We start from the raw sequence: 19,609 nt of genomic DNA, 5'->3' as shown, positions 1-19,609 counted from the left end.
CCATATTTCCTACTTTCACATTTCTTACATTCACAGAGCAGAACGGTGCGCGAATTATTAATTCTCGAGAGATAAAAATATTATCTTTATCCCTTCTCAATTGATACAAAAATTGAATTTTCCAGATTCCGGCTGTATTAAGGACTACTGGGCTACTTAGCATCAAAATTGAATTCATATTTGGACTCAGCGTATCCAAAAGCCCCTATACTGCCCCCAGCCAATGTAAATAGCTTGATTGTAACATTTAGAATATTTTGCCCCCTCCTCCATCCCCAGTTTTGAGCAACATGTCCATATAAACATACAGTATTTCCCAGTAGGCTACTCGGTTTCATTCTCGCCAGAGCCCGCACGTACCTCTATGACATCTATGATGCATTTGGCGTCAACCTATTCGGCTAGTTTAGCTCAACCTGTGGCAGGAATTTGCGAGAATTCCATTTTTGGCAGCAAATATGTAATCGTTTGAACTCTTGATCGAGCCAACCCAATGGTTAATGTCAACGCATACCCGAGACCTTTTAATATTAATGGAGTCCTACCAAAGATCACTTGTACTAAGAAGGAGTTGTAGTTACCTTACCTGCCAAAACCTTTTCAATTTTTCTCAAATTACTTTCATTTGAGACTTCAGGCAATTTTACAGAAAACCAGTGAGGCCATAGCTAACAGTAGCCCATGGTCGTAACTGACAATAGTAATGAATGCGACTTTGAGTGAAGGTCGTAACTTCACTTACGGCCTTTGCTCAAAACCAGAAAATTTCAGTTACATCCAAGACATGAAGAATATTTCCAAGAAGTGCTGTAGGTAGGCGCATGATTAGTATAAGTGACATAGAGGTACTCAGTAGGAACAAGAATATGCAGAAAAACGGAATTCGAGAAAAATGTCAGTTACGACCTTTACCTAAAACCGCGACCTTATATATAAATATATATCTTATCTATCTATATATTTAAAAATAAGTTGTCTGTCTGTGTGTCAAGTGACGGCATGTTTCTGTGTCGATTGACGTCATGAAGTTAGTTGTCGTCATTTTTGCTATGACGGTGACGTCATTAATGGTATTTAAGACATGCGTTAATGCGTTCACGCTGCTGATAGAGAAAGTAAGAAAAGAAAGCGTGCCGAGGAATCACAAGAACAGCAAGAAAACAGGCTTGCAGCTGATAGAGAAAGTAAGAAAAGAAAGCGTGCCGAGGAATCACAAGAACAGCAAGAAAACAGGCTTGCGGCTAAAGAACGCAAAACCGCGCAGTTAGATGAAAATCCACCAGGAAAGCGAGAGTCAAAACATATCAAAACTGAAAATGATAGCGATGATGATTGGGTTTGGGATTTTAACTTGGATAAGGTCATCAATGCCTACCAGATTTAAGTTAAAAAACAAAGGTTCGGCGATATGTACTTCATAGTGACGCTGAAAAATAAAGAAGAAAAAAAAAACTGAAAAATGTAAAAAACTAAAAAGAAAAAACACTCAACGATAAATTACAGACCGGGACACAAATGACGACCGACACAGAGGGAATATAAATGACGAACGGGAACCTCAAAGAAAAATTACAGACTGGGACACCCGGACACAAATCACGACCGGGAATATAAATGACGACCGGGACACAGAGACACAACTACAACGGGGACGCCGGGGGCACAGGCGGGATATATAATTGACGACTGAGACACAGGGATTGTTTGAATAGAAATTACTGACCGGGACACAAATGACGACCGGGACACTGGGACACAGGGAATATAAATGACGACCGGGACACTGAAAGAGAAATTACAAACTGGGACACCAGGACACAAATGACGACCGGGACACAGGGAATATAAATGCTATTTATATGCACAGACAATGGGACAGCGAAGAATGTTGTATATTCGCATGTTTTACGTAGTTAAAAATATATATTTATATATATCTCTATTCACAGGTGGGACACAGCTACAATGGCGCGTAACGACTTACGCGCGCGGGGGGGCTTGGGGGGGGGCGCGAAGCGCCCCACCAACTAGGTGTTGGGGTGGCGCGAAGCGCCACCCCAACAGCTAGTATTCTTGGCTTTCCCATTGTCTGTCCATATACAAAGCCGTATGTACTAATAATGACGTCATATGCAAACGCTCTTTTTACAAACAAACAAACATGCATACACACAACTCGTTTTTATATAGATAGGTAGATACAATACAAATTAACTGCGTAAAACTTGCGAATATACAACATTCTTCGCTGTCCCATTGTCGCTGCATATAAATAAATTGTCAGGTTTACCGACCCTCGAACATGCAACGTACAATTGTCCATGGGAAAAACAATCAGTATTGAGATCTATACCACATTTTTCTAATGATTGACCTTGAGCTTTGTTAATGGTGATTGCAAATGCTAATCGAATTGGGAATTGCAATCTTTTAATTGAAAAGGCAGATCCGTTGGAATCATGGGAATGCGAGGAATAAGAACAGCCTCACCCTCAAAAGGCCCTGTCAAGATTGTGGCCTCTATTAGGTTTTCCATTGTTTTTTTTACGGCAAGTCGCGTGCCATTGCAAAGCTTTGGTGGGTTGATATTTCTTAAAAGTATTATTCGTACGCCTATTTTTAGTTGTAGCACGTGTGGTGGAAACCCTGAAAGATCTATGGAATTTAAAAATTCAGATGGATAATTAACCGCTTCATTTGGTTCCAAAACTGTGTCGACTGACTTGTAAAGGACTACCTGGTCTCGAATCTTGGTCAAAACAATATTGTTGATTTCGTGGACGTCTATGTTTTTGGGTGCGAGAATCGCTCTTTCACTTAGCCATTTATTATTTTTATAATTTTTTAGAATATTCGGAAATACTTTTTCAATCAATTCATTTTTGGACGTCACTAAATTACAGAAATCAGCAGGTAGTTTTATACGTCCTGAAATTGAGTCTATCGTATCATAAATGTTTTTTTGTTCCGACGTTAACTTGGAAATATTATTTTGTACATACGACAATAGATCACTCGTACTGTAACTTTGTTCACGATCCAATTCTACACATGTCGAAACAGCAGCGATACGGTTAGGTGAAGGCATTCCCAAATCCTGAAGAGGTTTGTTTGCCATAAGTACGCACAAATCTTGTATCATAACTAAAGTGTAGTTATAAATTTCTGATGTAAAATCAAAAGTCATATCTGACGTCTCTAACTGTTTTCGATGGAGTATATCTTCGGACATTTTTGACTTATATTTTTCCCATAACTCTGTAGGAGCTGATGGAGAGCAAGTTGTTAAAATGATGCCAAACAATGCACGAATTTGACTTGGGGTTGACGTTTCGCACGCGTCATTGATGCAGTTATCCCAGTGTTGGTCATTCTCCAATAAATTCAGAGCTTGGCATGCACTACGGTAAGTGTCATGTATAGTACCGTTTACAGTTCTCAAATACTCAAAGGATGTCGGACTGGGTACATTCACCAAAAGCAGGCGTAGAAAGAAGCATTCATGTTGATTGGGGTGAACGGTGTAGAGTCTTCCTATCGTGGTATCTTTGAAGATGGTAGGTTGGCCGTCGACTGACTTACCCTGTTTTCGACGTTCAAATACTTTATATTTAGTATTCCACGTGTAATACGAAGGCACTTCAGTATTCAGCATTTTTTTTTTTGCAAAAGAATCATTTTTGCAAAGCGAAAAAAAGCTGTTAATTTTGTATCCGGTGGATTCAGGGCTCTTTGTTGCACGTTGGTTTCCGAGAAATAAACACGTTGACCATTCTGTAAATGTACCGCTAAGTGAACAACAGCTGGACTACGTTCATGTATCGGAAATGAAAGAATTCGCCAAACAGCTTCATTACTGCTTATGTATCTTCCAGCCTGATATTGTACGATTTCGTCGAAATCTTTGATTTCGGGCTGCAAGCCAAAAACTGCCATGTCACTGCCTTTGTTGACGTATTTACATATGTATTTGATTGCCTTTACGGAGTTACAGTATTCAACGTTTATGTGTGCATTAAATGTTTTTGATAATAATGGGGAATATGGAACAACCCACAGGTTATCTACTTCGATGGTGGTACCGTTGCCATTGTAGGTTCTTCAGTCATTTTACAATTAGAAATTTCTCTTTCAACGGTCTTCTTACAATTAAAAATTTGTCTTTGAACGATATTCTTAAATACCTGTGTCCTGGTCGTCATTTATATTCCCTGTGTCCCGGTCGTCATTTGTATTTTTCAGCTTCACTATGAAATACATATCGCCGAACCTTTGTTTTTTTAACTAAAATCTGGTAGGCATTGATGACCTTATCCAAGTCAAAATCCCAAACCCAATCATCATCGCTATCATTTTCAGTTTTGATATGTTTTACTCTCGCTGTCCAGGTGGATCTTCATCTAACTGCGCGGTTTTGCGTTCTTTAGCCTCAAGCCTGTTTCCTTGCTGTTCTTTTGATTCCTCGGCACGCTTTCTTTTCTGACTTTCTCTATCAGCAGCAAGTTTTTTGGCATAGACTCTTTGAGCATCTTCATCGGCTTTTGCCATTGTAAGTTCATCAGTCATTTTAAACTTAAACATTAATAGATTTCTACGTGAACATATGTCTTAAATATCTTGAATGACGTCACCGTCAAAGCAAAAATGACGACAACTAATTTCATGACGTCAGTCAACACAGAAACATGACGTCACCTGACAGACAGACAGACACACAGACAGACAAATTATTTTTATATAGATATATATATATATATATATATATATATATATATATATATATATATATATATATATATATATATATATATATATATATATATATATATGTATATATATATATATGTACATATATAAATGTATATATATTTACTTATTTATTTTTTTATATATGTTTATTTAATGATGGGGTCTTGAAGTAAAAAATGTTGTAAAAGTAATAGTTTGATGTATAAATGAGGAAGCCTCCGTTCCAAAAGTCCTATTTTGAACACTTAAGTTTTTATTTTAGAGGGAAAGCTGAAAGTGTTCAGAATAGAAAGTAAATGAGATTTGCCTCAAGGGCTAGCTTCAAAGACTTCTCAATAGCTTTATTTATGCGCTCTTTAGGTTTTAATATTGCTCTTTCCTTTACTTGGAGGTCCAAGTTCAGAATAATCCATCGATATAGTTCAAAATTAATTCCTCGTCATCCTAAGTCATTAATTTACCTGTTAAAAATGAACGTTTTCATTTATGGATATATGAGCCAAAATAGAAGGGTGTGATCCTCCTCATATTTTCCTGGATTTTCGAATATATAGTTTGAAGCTAAAAGAAAGAGTTGTATTCAAATTTTGACTGGTAAAACGGAACGTTGTTTCACTTTATACTATGTACAACCACAATCACTGTTATAATTTTCTCTTACGTCTGTGTTCAATTAAGTGACTGAATTGAATCTGTTCATCCAACAGATGGTTTCAAGGTAGGCTTAAACAACTTTGGGAATGCTCATTTGCAAAGAGAAGATGAGACTAAACCTAATAGGAAACATTTCTGAAGGCACTTTCTTTTTCAGGATAAACAAAATGGGAAAGAAAAAACCGCGTGAGAAGCCACAAGCCAGCAAGCATGCACATAGCATGAACCCAAATAGGAGTACCACCGCCTTAAAGGGGGTAGCCAAGCCAAGGGACAAGGCAACTATTAAACGACTACAGATGTACAGAAATTTCAAAGCTAAACGCGATCGAACTGGTAAAATTATCCGAGCAGCACCTTATCAGAGCAAAGTGCCAGATGGGACTGTGGCACGTGTTGAGCCGAATCAGAGATGGTTTGGTAATACAAGGGTCGTTAGTCAATCTGCATTGCAGAAATTTCAGGAAGAATTGGGCAAGGCATTGCGAGATCCTTATCAAGTTGTAATGAAACAGACTCGTCTTCCAGTAACCTTACTAAATGAAACGGCTAAGTACAAGCGAGTTCATCTTCTTGATACAGAAAGCTTTGAGTCTGTTTTTGGAAAAAAGCGAACAAGGAAAAGGCCTTCTCTTGGTACTTGCGATCTGGAATCCTACATTGAAACTGCCCATAATTCATCAGAACTTTATGATGAAGACAAAGATAAGTCTTTGATACGTGATGCGCCTGACGAGGTAGCTGCTTCTAGAGAAATGGTGATGAAAGCAGGACAGAGCAAGCGTATTTGGAAAGAATTATACAAAGTCATTGATTCATCAGATGTAGTCATCCAAGTTTTAGATGCTCGAGATCCGATGGGTACTCGGTGCAAACAAGTAGAAGCCTATCTGAAAAAAGAGAAACAACATAAGCAGCTGATATTTATTCTGAATAAGGTTGATTTGGTACCTGTTTGGGTTACTCAGAGATGGGTTAAGATCATCAGCAAGGAATATCCAACCTTGGCTTTCAGGTAAACACTAATTATTTTACAACAAACAAAGAAAAGAATAATATAGTAGCAGTAGTAATGATAATTTATTATAATTTACAAATAAAATTATTTATGATAATTTATTATACAAAAAAATCAGATACAAGATCAATCAATTGTACTCGTTTGCGAGGGTGTACTACAAAAAAAGAAATAAAAAAAATATAGTCAATAAGAATCGGAGGCCAAAACTTGCATAAGTATTTCATTCACAATAAAAGTGTATAATATCACGATTTCAAATCAGAAATATTTATACATTTATTATCAGTTTAAGTTATGTGCAATACACAGGTAAGTGCAGCCATATTTTAAGGGGGTATTTAGCAGATTTTGAGAGGGTGGGGGGATTGAAAAGAAGGTTTTAAAAGTATCAAGGACAGCATAAAGGAAATTTGATTGTTTAATTGCAAGCAGAAACATACACAAGTATATATCTTGTCAAATTGGGAAAAAATCAGGTATTCAATTTTTTTTAGGAAAGAGACTTCTATATATAGTTTTTGGTAATAAAGGGTGCCAAATTAAAAAAGAAAATGTGAGTGCAAAATTAGCAAATGCTAAGTCAAATATGTGGCACCAAGCAGCTTGAGAAGATTTACTGTTTTTTCTGAAGGAGTATTAGTCTAGAATCAAATGTTTGTTTTTCAAAACATTTGAATTTTTACAGACACAAAACATTGCCAAATTTAACTTTAATTTCACGGTTTGGGAAAATATTTTGATTTTGATTTTCATGGTATTTTAAGGTTAAGAATCGGAATTTTTGGAGGCTTTAGCATGCTTTCAGTAATTTTCCTGGGAATTTTCTCTTGCTCTATCTCTTTCTCTAGGGCCCCTTAAAGTGATACCTTGTATCACTGTGATACCCACTACTTGTAGAGTAATACCTACATGCATTATAGGCATGTAGAAAAGGGTTATCAAAAATTGCGCAAGTTACTTTAAAACAATCATAAATGTTTACTTGTATAAAAAGTGCAGCTTTCTGTTCCTCTATTTAGCTATTAAATAAAAAAACAAGTTTTTCAACTGAAAGTAAAGAGCGGCATTAAAACTAAAAACGAACAGAAACTACTCCGTATATGAAAGGGGCTGTTCCCTCCTAAACACCCTGCTCTTTACGCTAAAATTTTACCCTTTCTCACAACTTTACTTTTTAAAACAATAAGAAAAACTCCTTACATCCTATTGAAAAACCTTTTTCATATTTATTTTCTCATTTTTTTTTAAGAATTCTAGAAAATCCTGCGCCCCCTTCGTGGAATTTCTCTTGTCCCATGTTAAATTCCCCATGGAAAGATTATTCCACGTAACCCCCTTCCGTCAACCCCCCTCCCCCCAACCAGAAAAAATTTCCCTGAAAATGTCTGGACACTTCCCAATAACCATTTCTATATGTAAATAATGGTCAAAGTCTGTGACTTGCAGCCACTCCCCCGAGGACTGTGGGGGAGTAAGTCATCCCCAAAGACATAGTTATTAGGTTTTTTTTGACTATGCTGACCAAAATGGCTATCTAAAAATTTTGATCTGGTGACTTTAGGAAAAAATGAGTGTGGGAGGGGGCCTAGGTGCCCACCAATTTTTTTTGGTTACTTAAAAGGGGCATCAGAACTCTTAATTGTGTTGCGAGAGCAACACTTTGGTTTTGTCCCGTTTTTTTTTCCCCTGATGTGTCCGATCTCAGCTTATTCCAGGAAACTGGTGAGGGTCTAACCTTTCCAGTTTTTACGGAAAGTGTGGACCTCAGGCCGGATTGATGAATATGACATTACATTTTGAAAAGCTCTGCAGAACTTTTGCCTGGGGCCAAAAAGGATTTTGCTTGTCCACGAGCCAGAGCCTATGGTGTGCGAAGTGAAGTGGAGTTATATAGCCTATGTCAGAGAGGAGTATCTGAAGTTGTGTAGCCAAGCTTTCGTTTCATCAAAGCATGTTTCTGCTTTCGAGTGGAAAGCTCCGTTCTAGCAGGCAAGCAGGTAGGCACCACTTTCAAATTGAAGATGGACTAAAATCTATAAATGTTAAATATATGCGGCAGTTACCCGGCCCCACAGCCAGTATATCTTCTTTGAGAAAAATTTACAGAAGGAAAAACGTGGCATTTTCCCACGGGTCCGCTGCCATCTATTGTTTCTATCCATTTCTGTTCGTGATTTCAGCTGAGTTTATCATTCAGTTTTTCGGACTTGAGATTGTGGTAGAGAAATTGTATCAGATGTGCCTAATAAACTTTAAAAGTTCTCTCATTGTTAAAGAAATTGGAGCTTATCCTTTGCTCCTTTCTAAGTGGTGACGTTAGAAAGTTGGCCTACGGCAAAAAAAAATCAACTTTTGAACTAAGACAGATAGAATTTTTTCGACGGCAATCGATAGCTCTTGATGAGCTGATCAAAGTATATGACATTCATTTTTTGGTACAAAAATTTCTTCATGAGATATACCAGTTTGAAAGTTTCAAGGGGTGGACAACTTCAGTAGTAAGGTACACACTGAAACGAAATCTAGGCCGATACAAATTGTGAGACATATAGAGGACTTGTAAGCAACAGTTGGCTGTTAGGTAATAATCACCTTAGGCAATGAGGGGTTAGCAACTTTTGGTAGTTGGTGTATCTATTATTTGTTTCCAGTATATTTGATGGTAAAACCAATTTGGTTCCAGTGGTAAGACATGTAGGGGACTTGTAAGTAATAATCTGCTGAGGGGTTTGTAACTTTTGCTAGTTGGAAACAAAAAATAGGTCCATACCAATTGTGAGACACGTAGGGAACTTGTAAGCAACAGTCCGCGGTTAGCTGATAATGATCTTCGGCAATGAGGGGTTTGCAACTTTTGCTAGTTGATGTACTTATTATTTGTTTCCGTGTATTCGATGATCAGACCAATTTAGTTCCAGTGGTAAGACAAGTAAGGGACTTGTAAGTAATAATCGGCTGTTAGGCTACAATCATCTTCAGCGATGAGGGGTTTGCAACTTTTGCGAGTTGGTGTACCTAGTATTTATTTTAAGATCCTAACAGATTCAGCATTTAATCGAAGCGAGGAAACAAAACCAAACTGTTGCTCTTGCAACAATTTACTCGGCGATGCCGAACAAAGGTTGCCGCAACACCTCACGTTGCCGATACAACCTAGATCTAGTTTCCGTTAGAATGAGCCCTTTCGTGACATTCTAGGACAACTGGGTTGGTAAGATCACTCCTGGAAAAAAACAAAACAAATAAACACATAGGCTACCCGTGATCAGTCTTCTGGCAAAAAATGCAAAATTCCACGTTTTTGTAGATAGGCGCTTGAAACTTCTACAGTAAAGTTCTCTGATACGCTGAATGTGATGGTGTGATTTTCGTTAAGATTTTATGACGTTTAAGGGGTGTTTCTCCCTATTTTCCAAAACAATGCAAATTTTCTCAGGCTCGTAACTTTTGATGGGTAAGACCAAATTTGATGAAACTTATATATTTAAAATTAGCAAAAAAAGCTATTCTTTTGATGTATATATTATTGTCAAAATCCGTTTTTTAGAGTTTTGGTTACTATTGAGCCGGGTCGCTCCAATTCACCATGGTCGTTACCACGAACTGCTTGATAGTTTGATATTTAGATTCTGGTAAATAAATATCGATACGAGAAATATTTATGGCATTATATAGATATAGAAAGGAATACAAATATCTATATTTGTTGCGAAATAGTGTGAAACTATGTTTGTTGCTAGTGTAAATTATAACTATTGAATTTGCATATTGAATTATTGAAATGAGTAGAAAATGATAAATCGCCAACCAGTTTGATAATGTAACTTGAGAAATTAGGTTTGAAAAATTAAAACGTGGAAGCAGGAGACGAAGTTTGGGGGGGGATTTGTCAAAACCGGAATCAGGTGAAACTTTTGAACATTGTGGAAAAATACCCAAAATCAGGAGGTATTTTAGCCATTCTACTATAGAGAACGACGTCCAAAAGAACTACGTTCTCTTGGTTTTTGCTTCGCTTGTTTTTGCTTCGACTCAGTTTGTGACAATGCTGCAAAATTTCGGAGTTCACCCTTAACTCGTTTTTCGCATTGAATCTGTCAGTGGCTGTGACTTAGTTAAAAGTTTGCAGTGGAGTGGGGAAGGGCTGAGTTAAGACTTTTATAGTGAGTAAGGATCTAACTCTTTTTTTTTCACCAAATCAGTATATAACAGTGCTGCGAAAATCTGCGATTTGTAACGAATTTATTATTCGTTAATATAATAAAATCTGCGAAATAAACGAAATTTATTATTAATATTAAAACTTTATTTAATTTAAAAACTTTGTTATATTTAATATAATATTAAATAAATATATTTAATAATAAATATTAAAACTAAAATTTTGTTCCAGTATCGTGATTCACCCACGAGTGATCCATCTTTGACCAATCTTGGCAATTATCTCCATTGGAATAAATATCAGCATTGATCTACCCATTTGAATGAGCACAACTAAAAAGCTGCGTTCTATAAAATGTAATTATTTCATCGGTTATTGCGTTTGATTTTCGAGGGTTGTAGTTTTGATCTTTTTGTATTAAGCTTGAACAATTTCTTGCATATCTTTGAAAATTACGGGTATGAATTCAAATCTGCTTAAAAATGTCCAATTGACGGGAAATAAAGACAATGAGGTACATTCCAATTGGTTTGTAAAGCATTGAAACGGAACCATGAAACATAATGGCTGTCAAGTTAAGTCCCCCGTAAGAAGGCACTCCATTAATTTTGTCCTGTGAGATGCGAAATCTTTAACTATAATAGCTAGAGTAGTTTCAATGAATTTTATGTAAATCAATGCAAATGTTCGAATGATAATTCTAGCTATTAAAAAAGGTAAAAAGGTAAAGAATACGGCATTGGACTTTGCAGTCCCATCGGCGGTGCTGACCTTCGTTTCTTGGACTACTATAGAGCCTGTGCTCGTCAAGCCTTTGCTCAGGAGAAAGCCGCCACAGCTGAGGCAATGCACAGAACTGAAACAAATGTACAGGTCTAATCTTTTCCTAGGCCGCCAGAGATACCAAAAAACATATAAATCTGCAATTTGATACATTTGGTCCTAGACATTTTAAAGGTTTTTTTTTATCTTTTTTAATAATATATATCCAACCTGTAAAACAGGGTGTCAGGTTTTCCACTAGGATTTTTACATCCTGTTATGTAACAGTATTCTCTATTTTTACGCGGTTAAATATTTCTAATTTTAGCGAGAAACAAACTTTTGGCAATGGTCTTATTGGAACCATCTGGACTTTTAAGAAGGCATCAGTGCATAGAAAACCGCGTGATCGGCACTCTGTTTTATTTATAAACTCTTTGATTTCAACATTTTGGAATATCTGTGATGATCCCATGATTATTCTGCATTAATTAAAAGTAAAGAAAGTTTAACTTTTTAGGCTCAAGTTTGACTTTTCACCTCGATGCTTTAAGAATGACTGCTGAAACACAAGGGCCGTTCATTTGGAATAAGAAGTATTTTTAAAGCACTAAAAAAACTTTAGCGTAACGATCGGGGAGTTGAGGAGGGGGAAAACCCCTTACATACGGAATAATTTCTGTTCATTTTAAGTTAATGCCACCCCTTAATTTCGGTCGATTTTTTATTTTGTTTAGTAGAGCATAAAGGTCCCTGATTGAACCTCAACTGAACTTTTCTATCTTTATTCGACAGATAGCTTAACCATTTTCTTTTTATTAAGGCCTAAATTATTGACCCATATGATGTTTAAATTATGATACCAGAAGTAAGGAAATAAAAGAAAACTTTGGAAAGACCTTGAGGTCAAGAAGTCAGTCCAGTCTTTTGATGGTTAAAAATAAAAATGGGGTATCAATTGGTAATGGATGGGTGATGTGTTAAATGAGCTTTTGAATAATGGTGTTTGCAAAGTTATAGATACAATTCTATAAACATGATTTTTGATTAATAAACAGGGTTTCATATAGTTGTTGTTTTTTTTTTTTTTTTTTTTTTTTTTTTTTTTTTTTTTTTTTTTTTTTGTTGCTAATTAAAGTTGCTTCACTGAAAAGAAGTAATTGAATAAAATGGTAGATCTGACGGCACACACCTAAAGTGCTTACCTATACAAAGTGGTCAATTATATGTTGACAATAATGTGTCAACTGTGTTTACCAACTCTTTAATAAATAGTTCAAAAAATGCCTCCTTAAATAGTCTTCTTAGTTTTTTGAACTCAAAATCTATTATATGTAATATTTAATTTGGTTTCTGGAATGACCACTCAGCAGAATTTATGTATATTTATGCATAAATAGTATTTATACTTATGCATAAATAGTATTTATACTTATGCATAAATAGCATTATTATAATATGTTTTATATTTATTTTATTATATATTATTTTTGTATTTTATAAATTTTATATTTTTTATATAAAAACGTATTCATTATATTGTTTGTATGTTATTAATTATTATTTTATATTACATAATACGTTCTATTATGTTTTATTATATTTATTTTGTTTTATTATAATTATTGGGCATAATATGCTATATTTATGGAACAAATATCATATTAATACAAAATAATTACACTATGCATAAATATTGATATTTGTGCATAAATATTTATGCATAAATAGCTTGATTTTATTAATATATTTTATTTTTACGATTTATTCTTTTAATATGATAAAGGCTGTATTCCAGCTGCAAAAGTTCTAAACATAAAAAAACCTTTACTCTATTTCTAATGGAACTTAAGTTATAGACTTTCCCACATAGGAATATACAACAATTGTTTAAATTGGTTTCATCTCATAATTGGCTTTGTCTATCTTCTCCAGCCCTAAGGCTAAATTATCTTTAGCCCAAGCTAAAGCAACGTTAAAAACAGGAAAAACAAAACACAACCAACATTTTAATTCAGTTTGATATAGTTGCACTCTTTTCCAGCAGTTCGTGGTAACGAACTGTAGTAAGGGGCGAGCCGACTCAATAGTAACCGAAACTCTAAAAACGGAATTTTGATAGCAATATATACATCAAATGAATCTGATTTTTATGCTGATTTTAAATAAAGTTTCATCACATTTAGTCTTACCCATCAAAAGCTACGAGCCTGAGAAAATTTGCCTTATTTTCGAAAAGGAGGAAACACCCCCTAAAAGTCATAGAATCTTAATGAAAATCCATCATATTCAGCGTGTGAGAGAACCCTACCGTAGAAGTTTCAAGCTCCTATCTACAAAAATGTGGAATTTGTCCTTTTTTTGCCAGAAGAAAGATCACGGATGCGTGTTTATTAGTTTTTCTGTTTTTTTCTGTTTTTATTCCTAGGGGTGATTGTATGGATCTAGTAGTCCTAGATTGTCGTGGGGTGGCTCGTTCTAACGGAAAGTAAAAGTTCTAGTTCCCTTTTAAGTAACCAAAAAATAGGAGGGCAATAAGGCCTCCAACGTTCATTTTTCTACAAAGTCGTCGGATCAAAATTTCAAGATAACCATTTTTTTTCATCATAGTCAAAAAATTTAATCACTATGTCTTTGAGGACGACTTAATCCCCCACAGTCCCCGGGGGATGGGCTGCAAGCTATGAACTTTGCCCATTGTTTTATTGGTTATTGGGAAGCATACAGACGTTTTCCGGGAGATTTTTTTCTGTTGATGGAGAGGGGGTTACGTGAGAGGATCTTTCCATGGAGGAATTTATCATAGGGTAAACTAATTTCTATGAAAAGGGTGCTGGGTTATCCAGCATTATTTAAAAAAAAAAACAATGAGAAATTAAATGAAAAAAAAAACTGTTTTTCAACTGAAAGTAAGGAGTAACATTAAAACTTAGAACGAACAGAAATTTTTACGTATATGAGGGGCTTCGTCCCCTCCTCACTGCCTCGCTCTTTACGCTAAAGTATTTTTAGCAATTTCAAAGGAGCTATTTATTCTAATTAAACGGCCTTTTTGATTCAGGGGTTATTCTTAAAGAATTGGAACAAAATAAAACTTTAGTGTAGAGAGCGAGGTATTGACGAGGGGGCGAACCCCCTTATATACGTAATAAAAATATACGAATATAGAAGTTTGTAAATAAAATGAAAAGTTCTAGTGGTCTTTTTAAGTGACCAAAAATCGGAGGGCAACTAGGCCCCCTCCCCCGCCCCTTTTTAACCAAAACCTGATCAAAACTTTGAGAAAGCCATTTAGCCAAAAAAGGTAAAAATAATATGCAAATTTCGTTTTAATTATTCATGTAATTATTTTGTAATCAAAACTTGCAGTAATTCAAAAACATTCAGAAATTAAATTAAAAAAATTTAACTGAAAGTAAGGAGCGACATTAAAACTTAAAACGAACAGACATTATTCCTTCTATGAAAGGGGCTATCCCCTCCTAAATGCCCCGGTCTTTACGCTAAAGTTTGACTCTTTCTCACAACTCTACTTTTTAAAACAATAAAACACTTTTGCGTAAAGAGCAGGGTGTTGAGGAGGGAACAGTCCCTTTCATATACGGAATAATTTCTGTTCGTTTTAAATTTTAATGTCGCTCCTTACATTCAGTTAAAAAAAAAACTTTTTTATTTATTTAATTATATGAAAAAGCGTGTGTAATTATAGTCTTGGGCGTACACAGCCGAAAGTAAGTCTAATTAGTGTCAAACGATTGTTTCTAGGAGGAGGGAGGAGGTCTGAAATTCAAAAAGGTATTTTTTGGTTACAGTTTTTTAATTGTCCTGGTGTGTTATTCTTTATATATTTTTTTTTTTTTTTTGAGATGAGATTACTTTGTTGATCAATTCTCAAAACAACAAATTAAATACAATTGAAAATATTGGAACATTTGGAACCCCGCTTTTATATAAATACTAGCTGTTGGGGTGGCGCTTCGCGCCACCCAACTTGGTGGGGCGCTTCGCGCCCCCCAAGCCCCCCCGCGCGCGTAAGTCGTTACGCGCCATATTAGTTACGCGCCATTGTAGTTGTGTCCCTGTGTCCCACCTGTGAATAGAGATAGATATAAATATATGTCTTTAAATACGTAAAACATGCGAATATACAACATTCTTCGCTGTCCCATTGTCTGTGCATATAAATAGATTGTCAGGTTTACTGACTCTTGAACATGCAACATATAATTGTCCATGGGAAAAACAATCCGTATTCAGATCTATACCTCATTATTCTAATGATGTGTCCCTGTATCCTGGTCGTCATTTATATTCCTTGTGTCCCGGTCGTCATTTGTGTCCCAGTGTCCCGGTCTGTAATTTCTATTCGAACAATCCCTGTGTCCCGGTCGTCATTTATATATCCCGCCTGTGCCCCCGGCGTCCCCGTTGTAGTTGTGTCTCTGTGTCCCGGTCGTCATTTATATTCCCTGTGTCCCGGTCGTGATTTGTGTCCGGGTGTCCCAGTCTGTAATTTCTCTTTGAGGTTCCCGGTCGTCACTTATATTCCCTCTGTCTCGGTCGTCATTTGTGTCCCGGTCTGTAATTTCTCTTTGAGTGTTTTTTCTTTTTAGTTTTTTACTTTTTTTCTTTTTTCAGTTTTCTTTTTCTTCTTTATTTTTCAGCGTCACTATGAAGTACATATCGACGAACCTTTGTTTTTTTAACTTAAATCTGGTAGGCATTGATGACCTTATCCAAGTCAAAATCCCAAACCCAATCATCATCGCTATCATTTTCAGTTTTGATATGTTTTGACTCTTTCTGTCCAGGTGGATTTTCATCTAACTGCGCGGTTTTGCGTTCAAATACCGTTAATGACGTCACCGTCAAAGCAAAAATGACGACAACTAATTTCATGACGTCAGTCAACACATAAACATGACGTCACCTGATCCACAGATCCACAGACAGACAACTTATTTATATATATATATAGATATTATCAATTAGCCCCTTCTCCTTCCTTAATCCCAGTCTAATTTAGGATAATCCAGGATGTAGTATTCAGAACAAACAGAAATTTAATTGAAAAACAATTGATTGAAAACAGTATTGGCTCTAAATATTAATATGAACAGAAATTATTTCTTATTTGAGGGGTTGCCCCCCTCTTTTCTCAACCCTTCTGCTCTTTATTCTAAAGTCTGACTTACCTCCCCATACTTCAAGAAAAAGTGCTCTAACACATGGATAATGGGCAATAGATTCTTCCAGAGTGGATTCACAATTCTCAAAGAATGGAGGGGGCTTACTTTTTCGATTTATGTGTTATGAAATAGAATCAGCAGTAAAACACTAAATAGTATGTCGGTTTTAAAGATTTGTTCATAAACCTTGTGATAGTAAAGGTCTAATTAGCGGCTTTAGCAAAAGTTTAGTTTTGTTCGGCTAATAGATAACTTCGAAGACCACACTGCCTTTCCATGACGAAAGTATAACAGTATAACAAATTTTGTTTGTTTTTATTGATGTCTTTTAGTTTTACTGCTTATGATGAACACTGTATATGTGTTCGAAATATCCAGTTAAAAATCTTATATCTGTTCCCTGTCGATTAAAAGGTTTCATCCCTATTTTGAACTGTTATACTTTTGTTCTGCTAATTGTTCGACATTTGCCATAAACTTTGATCTCGTTATTTGAAGTAGTAGAAAGTGTGTGTTGAAATTGCGGTCTTGCATCTTTAGGTTTAGTTTAAATAATTCAATATACTTTCAGATCATCTTTAACTCACCCTTTTGGAAAGGGATCCTTGATCAACCTTTTACGACAATTTGGAAAACTCCATTCAGATAAAAAACAAATTAGTGTTGGTTTCATAGGATATCCTAATGTAGGAAAAAGCAGCATAATCAATACACTTCGATCGAAAAAAGTTTGCAAAGTGGCACCAATTGCTGGCGAAACCAAAGTTTGGCAATACATTACCCTTATGAGAAGGATCTTTCTTATTGATTGCCCAGGAGTTGTCTTCCCTACTGGGGAGACAGATGAAGAAAAGGTCCTCAAAGGTAAATGTTCCCATATTTTTAAAAATCTGTTAATATTTATGTCCTATCAAATCTAAAAGGCCAGACTTGTATTTCCACCTTCCCCGGGCTTCAGAAACGATGAGGAATTATTTGAATTCATTCCTTCTTCTAGGAATATTAGTAAGAAGATTGAAGTCTTCGCTTTGTATATAAGACTATATTTTTTTTATTGTCCTGGTATAGTTTTCGCTTCTGGTTGTCCTATTTAAATTTATTCATATATTACAGATACATTTATTCAGATACCCATTCAAAATTATCTTTATAATCATATTTATAAAGATTATATTTCATAACTTTCTATATAGTAAGTTGCTGATATAACAAGTTATTATTCAGATACCCATTCAAAATTATTTTTTTGATTATATTTATGTAGTCGATTTTTCATAATTTTCTATATAATAAGTTGCTCAAATAATACATTAAAATCCTATTTTTGTGCTAGTATTTTTTATTTTGTGTGTGTGTGCGTGTTACCATTTCTTTTTATATTTTACGTCTATTTCTCAGAAATACTGTGTTCTATTCTAACCAAATATTGCTTAGTTCAACATTGGTGCTTAGCTTGTACCGTAGGTTGTTTTTGGGGAAGGACAGAAAGGGCATTTGTCCCAAGTGCAGACATATTAAGGGCGCGGAATTTCAAATAATTAATGTAACGGTTAAAATTATTTTAATTTTTTTATTTCTATTAAAATAAAGTAAAGGGTGATGTTAAGAAAGGAAAATAATTATAAATTATTAATTAATCAACACAATAAAACTAAATAAAAAATATTAATAATTAAAATAGTTCAATTATAGTAATTGATGATAATTAAATAATTTAAATGATGAAGTAGAAAAAAATAAAACATAGATTATTAATCAGTTAATGCATTGAAAATAATTTTGTTGATAGATAAAAATTTTGTTAAAATTTTGGCTGAAAATTTGTGGGAGACAGGGGGGGCACTATTCAATATTTTGCCCCGGGGTAAGACAGGTCAGAGCCACCACTGGCTTGTACAATCTGTTATATTTGAAAGCTTCTGAAACACAAATGAAAATCAGTATCAGTATTTTCATCTTTCTTTGCAAAATTTTTCAAGAAATAATTATGTCCCCTCAAATCTAAAATAGCTAGCTTTGTTCTTTTCAATATCTTTCTTTATGATCCGATTAACTCTACATAATCAATATTTCCTCAAAATACTGCAGGTTATTCGGGTTGCAGCGGTAGCTCGCAACCTAGTAAGAGACGATCATGTCCCATACAAAGAAATGCAATAGCCCCTTTGTTCCTAAAAATAGAGTTAGATTGAAACACAAAGTATACCATTAGAATCACCTTGTCCACAACCTCTATGTAGGGAACTCACAGCTCCTTGGCCTGAATAACGAAGAAAATCCATTGGCTTGAAAAACATACAAATTTGCTTGAACTACGATATTCTGCATCGGCGGTATCTTTTTCCCCACTCTTTTTCCTCTTCAGCTAGCGGGGCACTGGGAAATCATAGAAAGCTGTTTAATGGCTCATTTTAAAGGAAATTGATATATTTAATAGCTCTTTATAAGTCTCGAAAATAATTTTTAACATAGAATCAATTTTCTACGAAAAACTGCATTTTCATGTACAAGTATGATGAATGATGTCATAATCTTAGGTTGTCAACATATATGGTGTAAAAGTAAATCCAATTAGAACTATTAGAACCGCATTGTTCAATACCCCTTTATAGACAACTAGCTATAACATAATAATACTAACAACTATAACACGTGAAAATGCTATCAACTATAAAACATAAAAATGCTTACTAAGTTCTTACTATAAGGTGAAAGAAAATTATGGCGAAGAGTTATATTTTAAATTAGGGATTCCAAAAGAATCCCTGAGGTCTTGAATGCAGGTGCGAGCAAACTGTCTCCCTCTTTATAGTGTTTGGAAAAATAGGTGTCACCCGGAAATGCGGTATACTTGCCCGATTTGCGGTGATCTTGATGGCTGGACCATTTCTTTTCAGGTGTCAGGGGCTAAATGAGCTGAGAGGGAGCTTTCTTAGTATGGGTGGTGGTGAGCCCCTTATTGGAACTTTGAAGTCGATGTCGAAAATAAATATAGTAGCAGTGGGAAATTTTGTCCCGGAAGGGTCTTATTATTCGAAAGTCGAGTGTCACATGATTTAGTTTGTTTGTTGT

The 19,609-nt window shown here is 35.3% G+C and overlaps 1 protein-coding gene across 1 annotated transcript in view; it reads left to right on the top strand.

Moving 5' to 3' along the window:
• Nucleotides 1-19,609, top strand: part of LOC136034539 (uncharacterized) — a 72,914-nt gene that overhangs the window by 30,230 nt on the left and 23,075 nt on the right. The window contains exons 2-3 of the mRNA XM_065715768.1: nt 5,561-6,418; nt 17,109-17,401. Of these exons, the coding sequence (XP_065571840.1) occupies nt 5,571-6,418; nt 17,109-17,401 (1,141 nt within the window). The 5' untranslated portion in view covers nt 5,561-5,570. The remainder of the gene's footprint in view (nt 1-5,560; nt 6,419-17,108; nt 17,402-19,609) is intronic.

Source organism: Artemia franciscana, chromosome 13, assembly GCF_032884065.1.
Source record: "Artemia franciscana chromosome 13, ASM3288406v1, whole genome shotgun sequence".
In the NCBI taxonomy this organism is placed as follows: domain Eukaryota; kingdom Metazoa; phylum Arthropoda; class Branchiopoda; order Anostraca; family Artemiidae; genus Artemia; species Artemia franciscana.
Note: the sequence above shows the minus strand (reverse complement) of the source record. Positions and strands in the feature narration are given on the sequence as shown.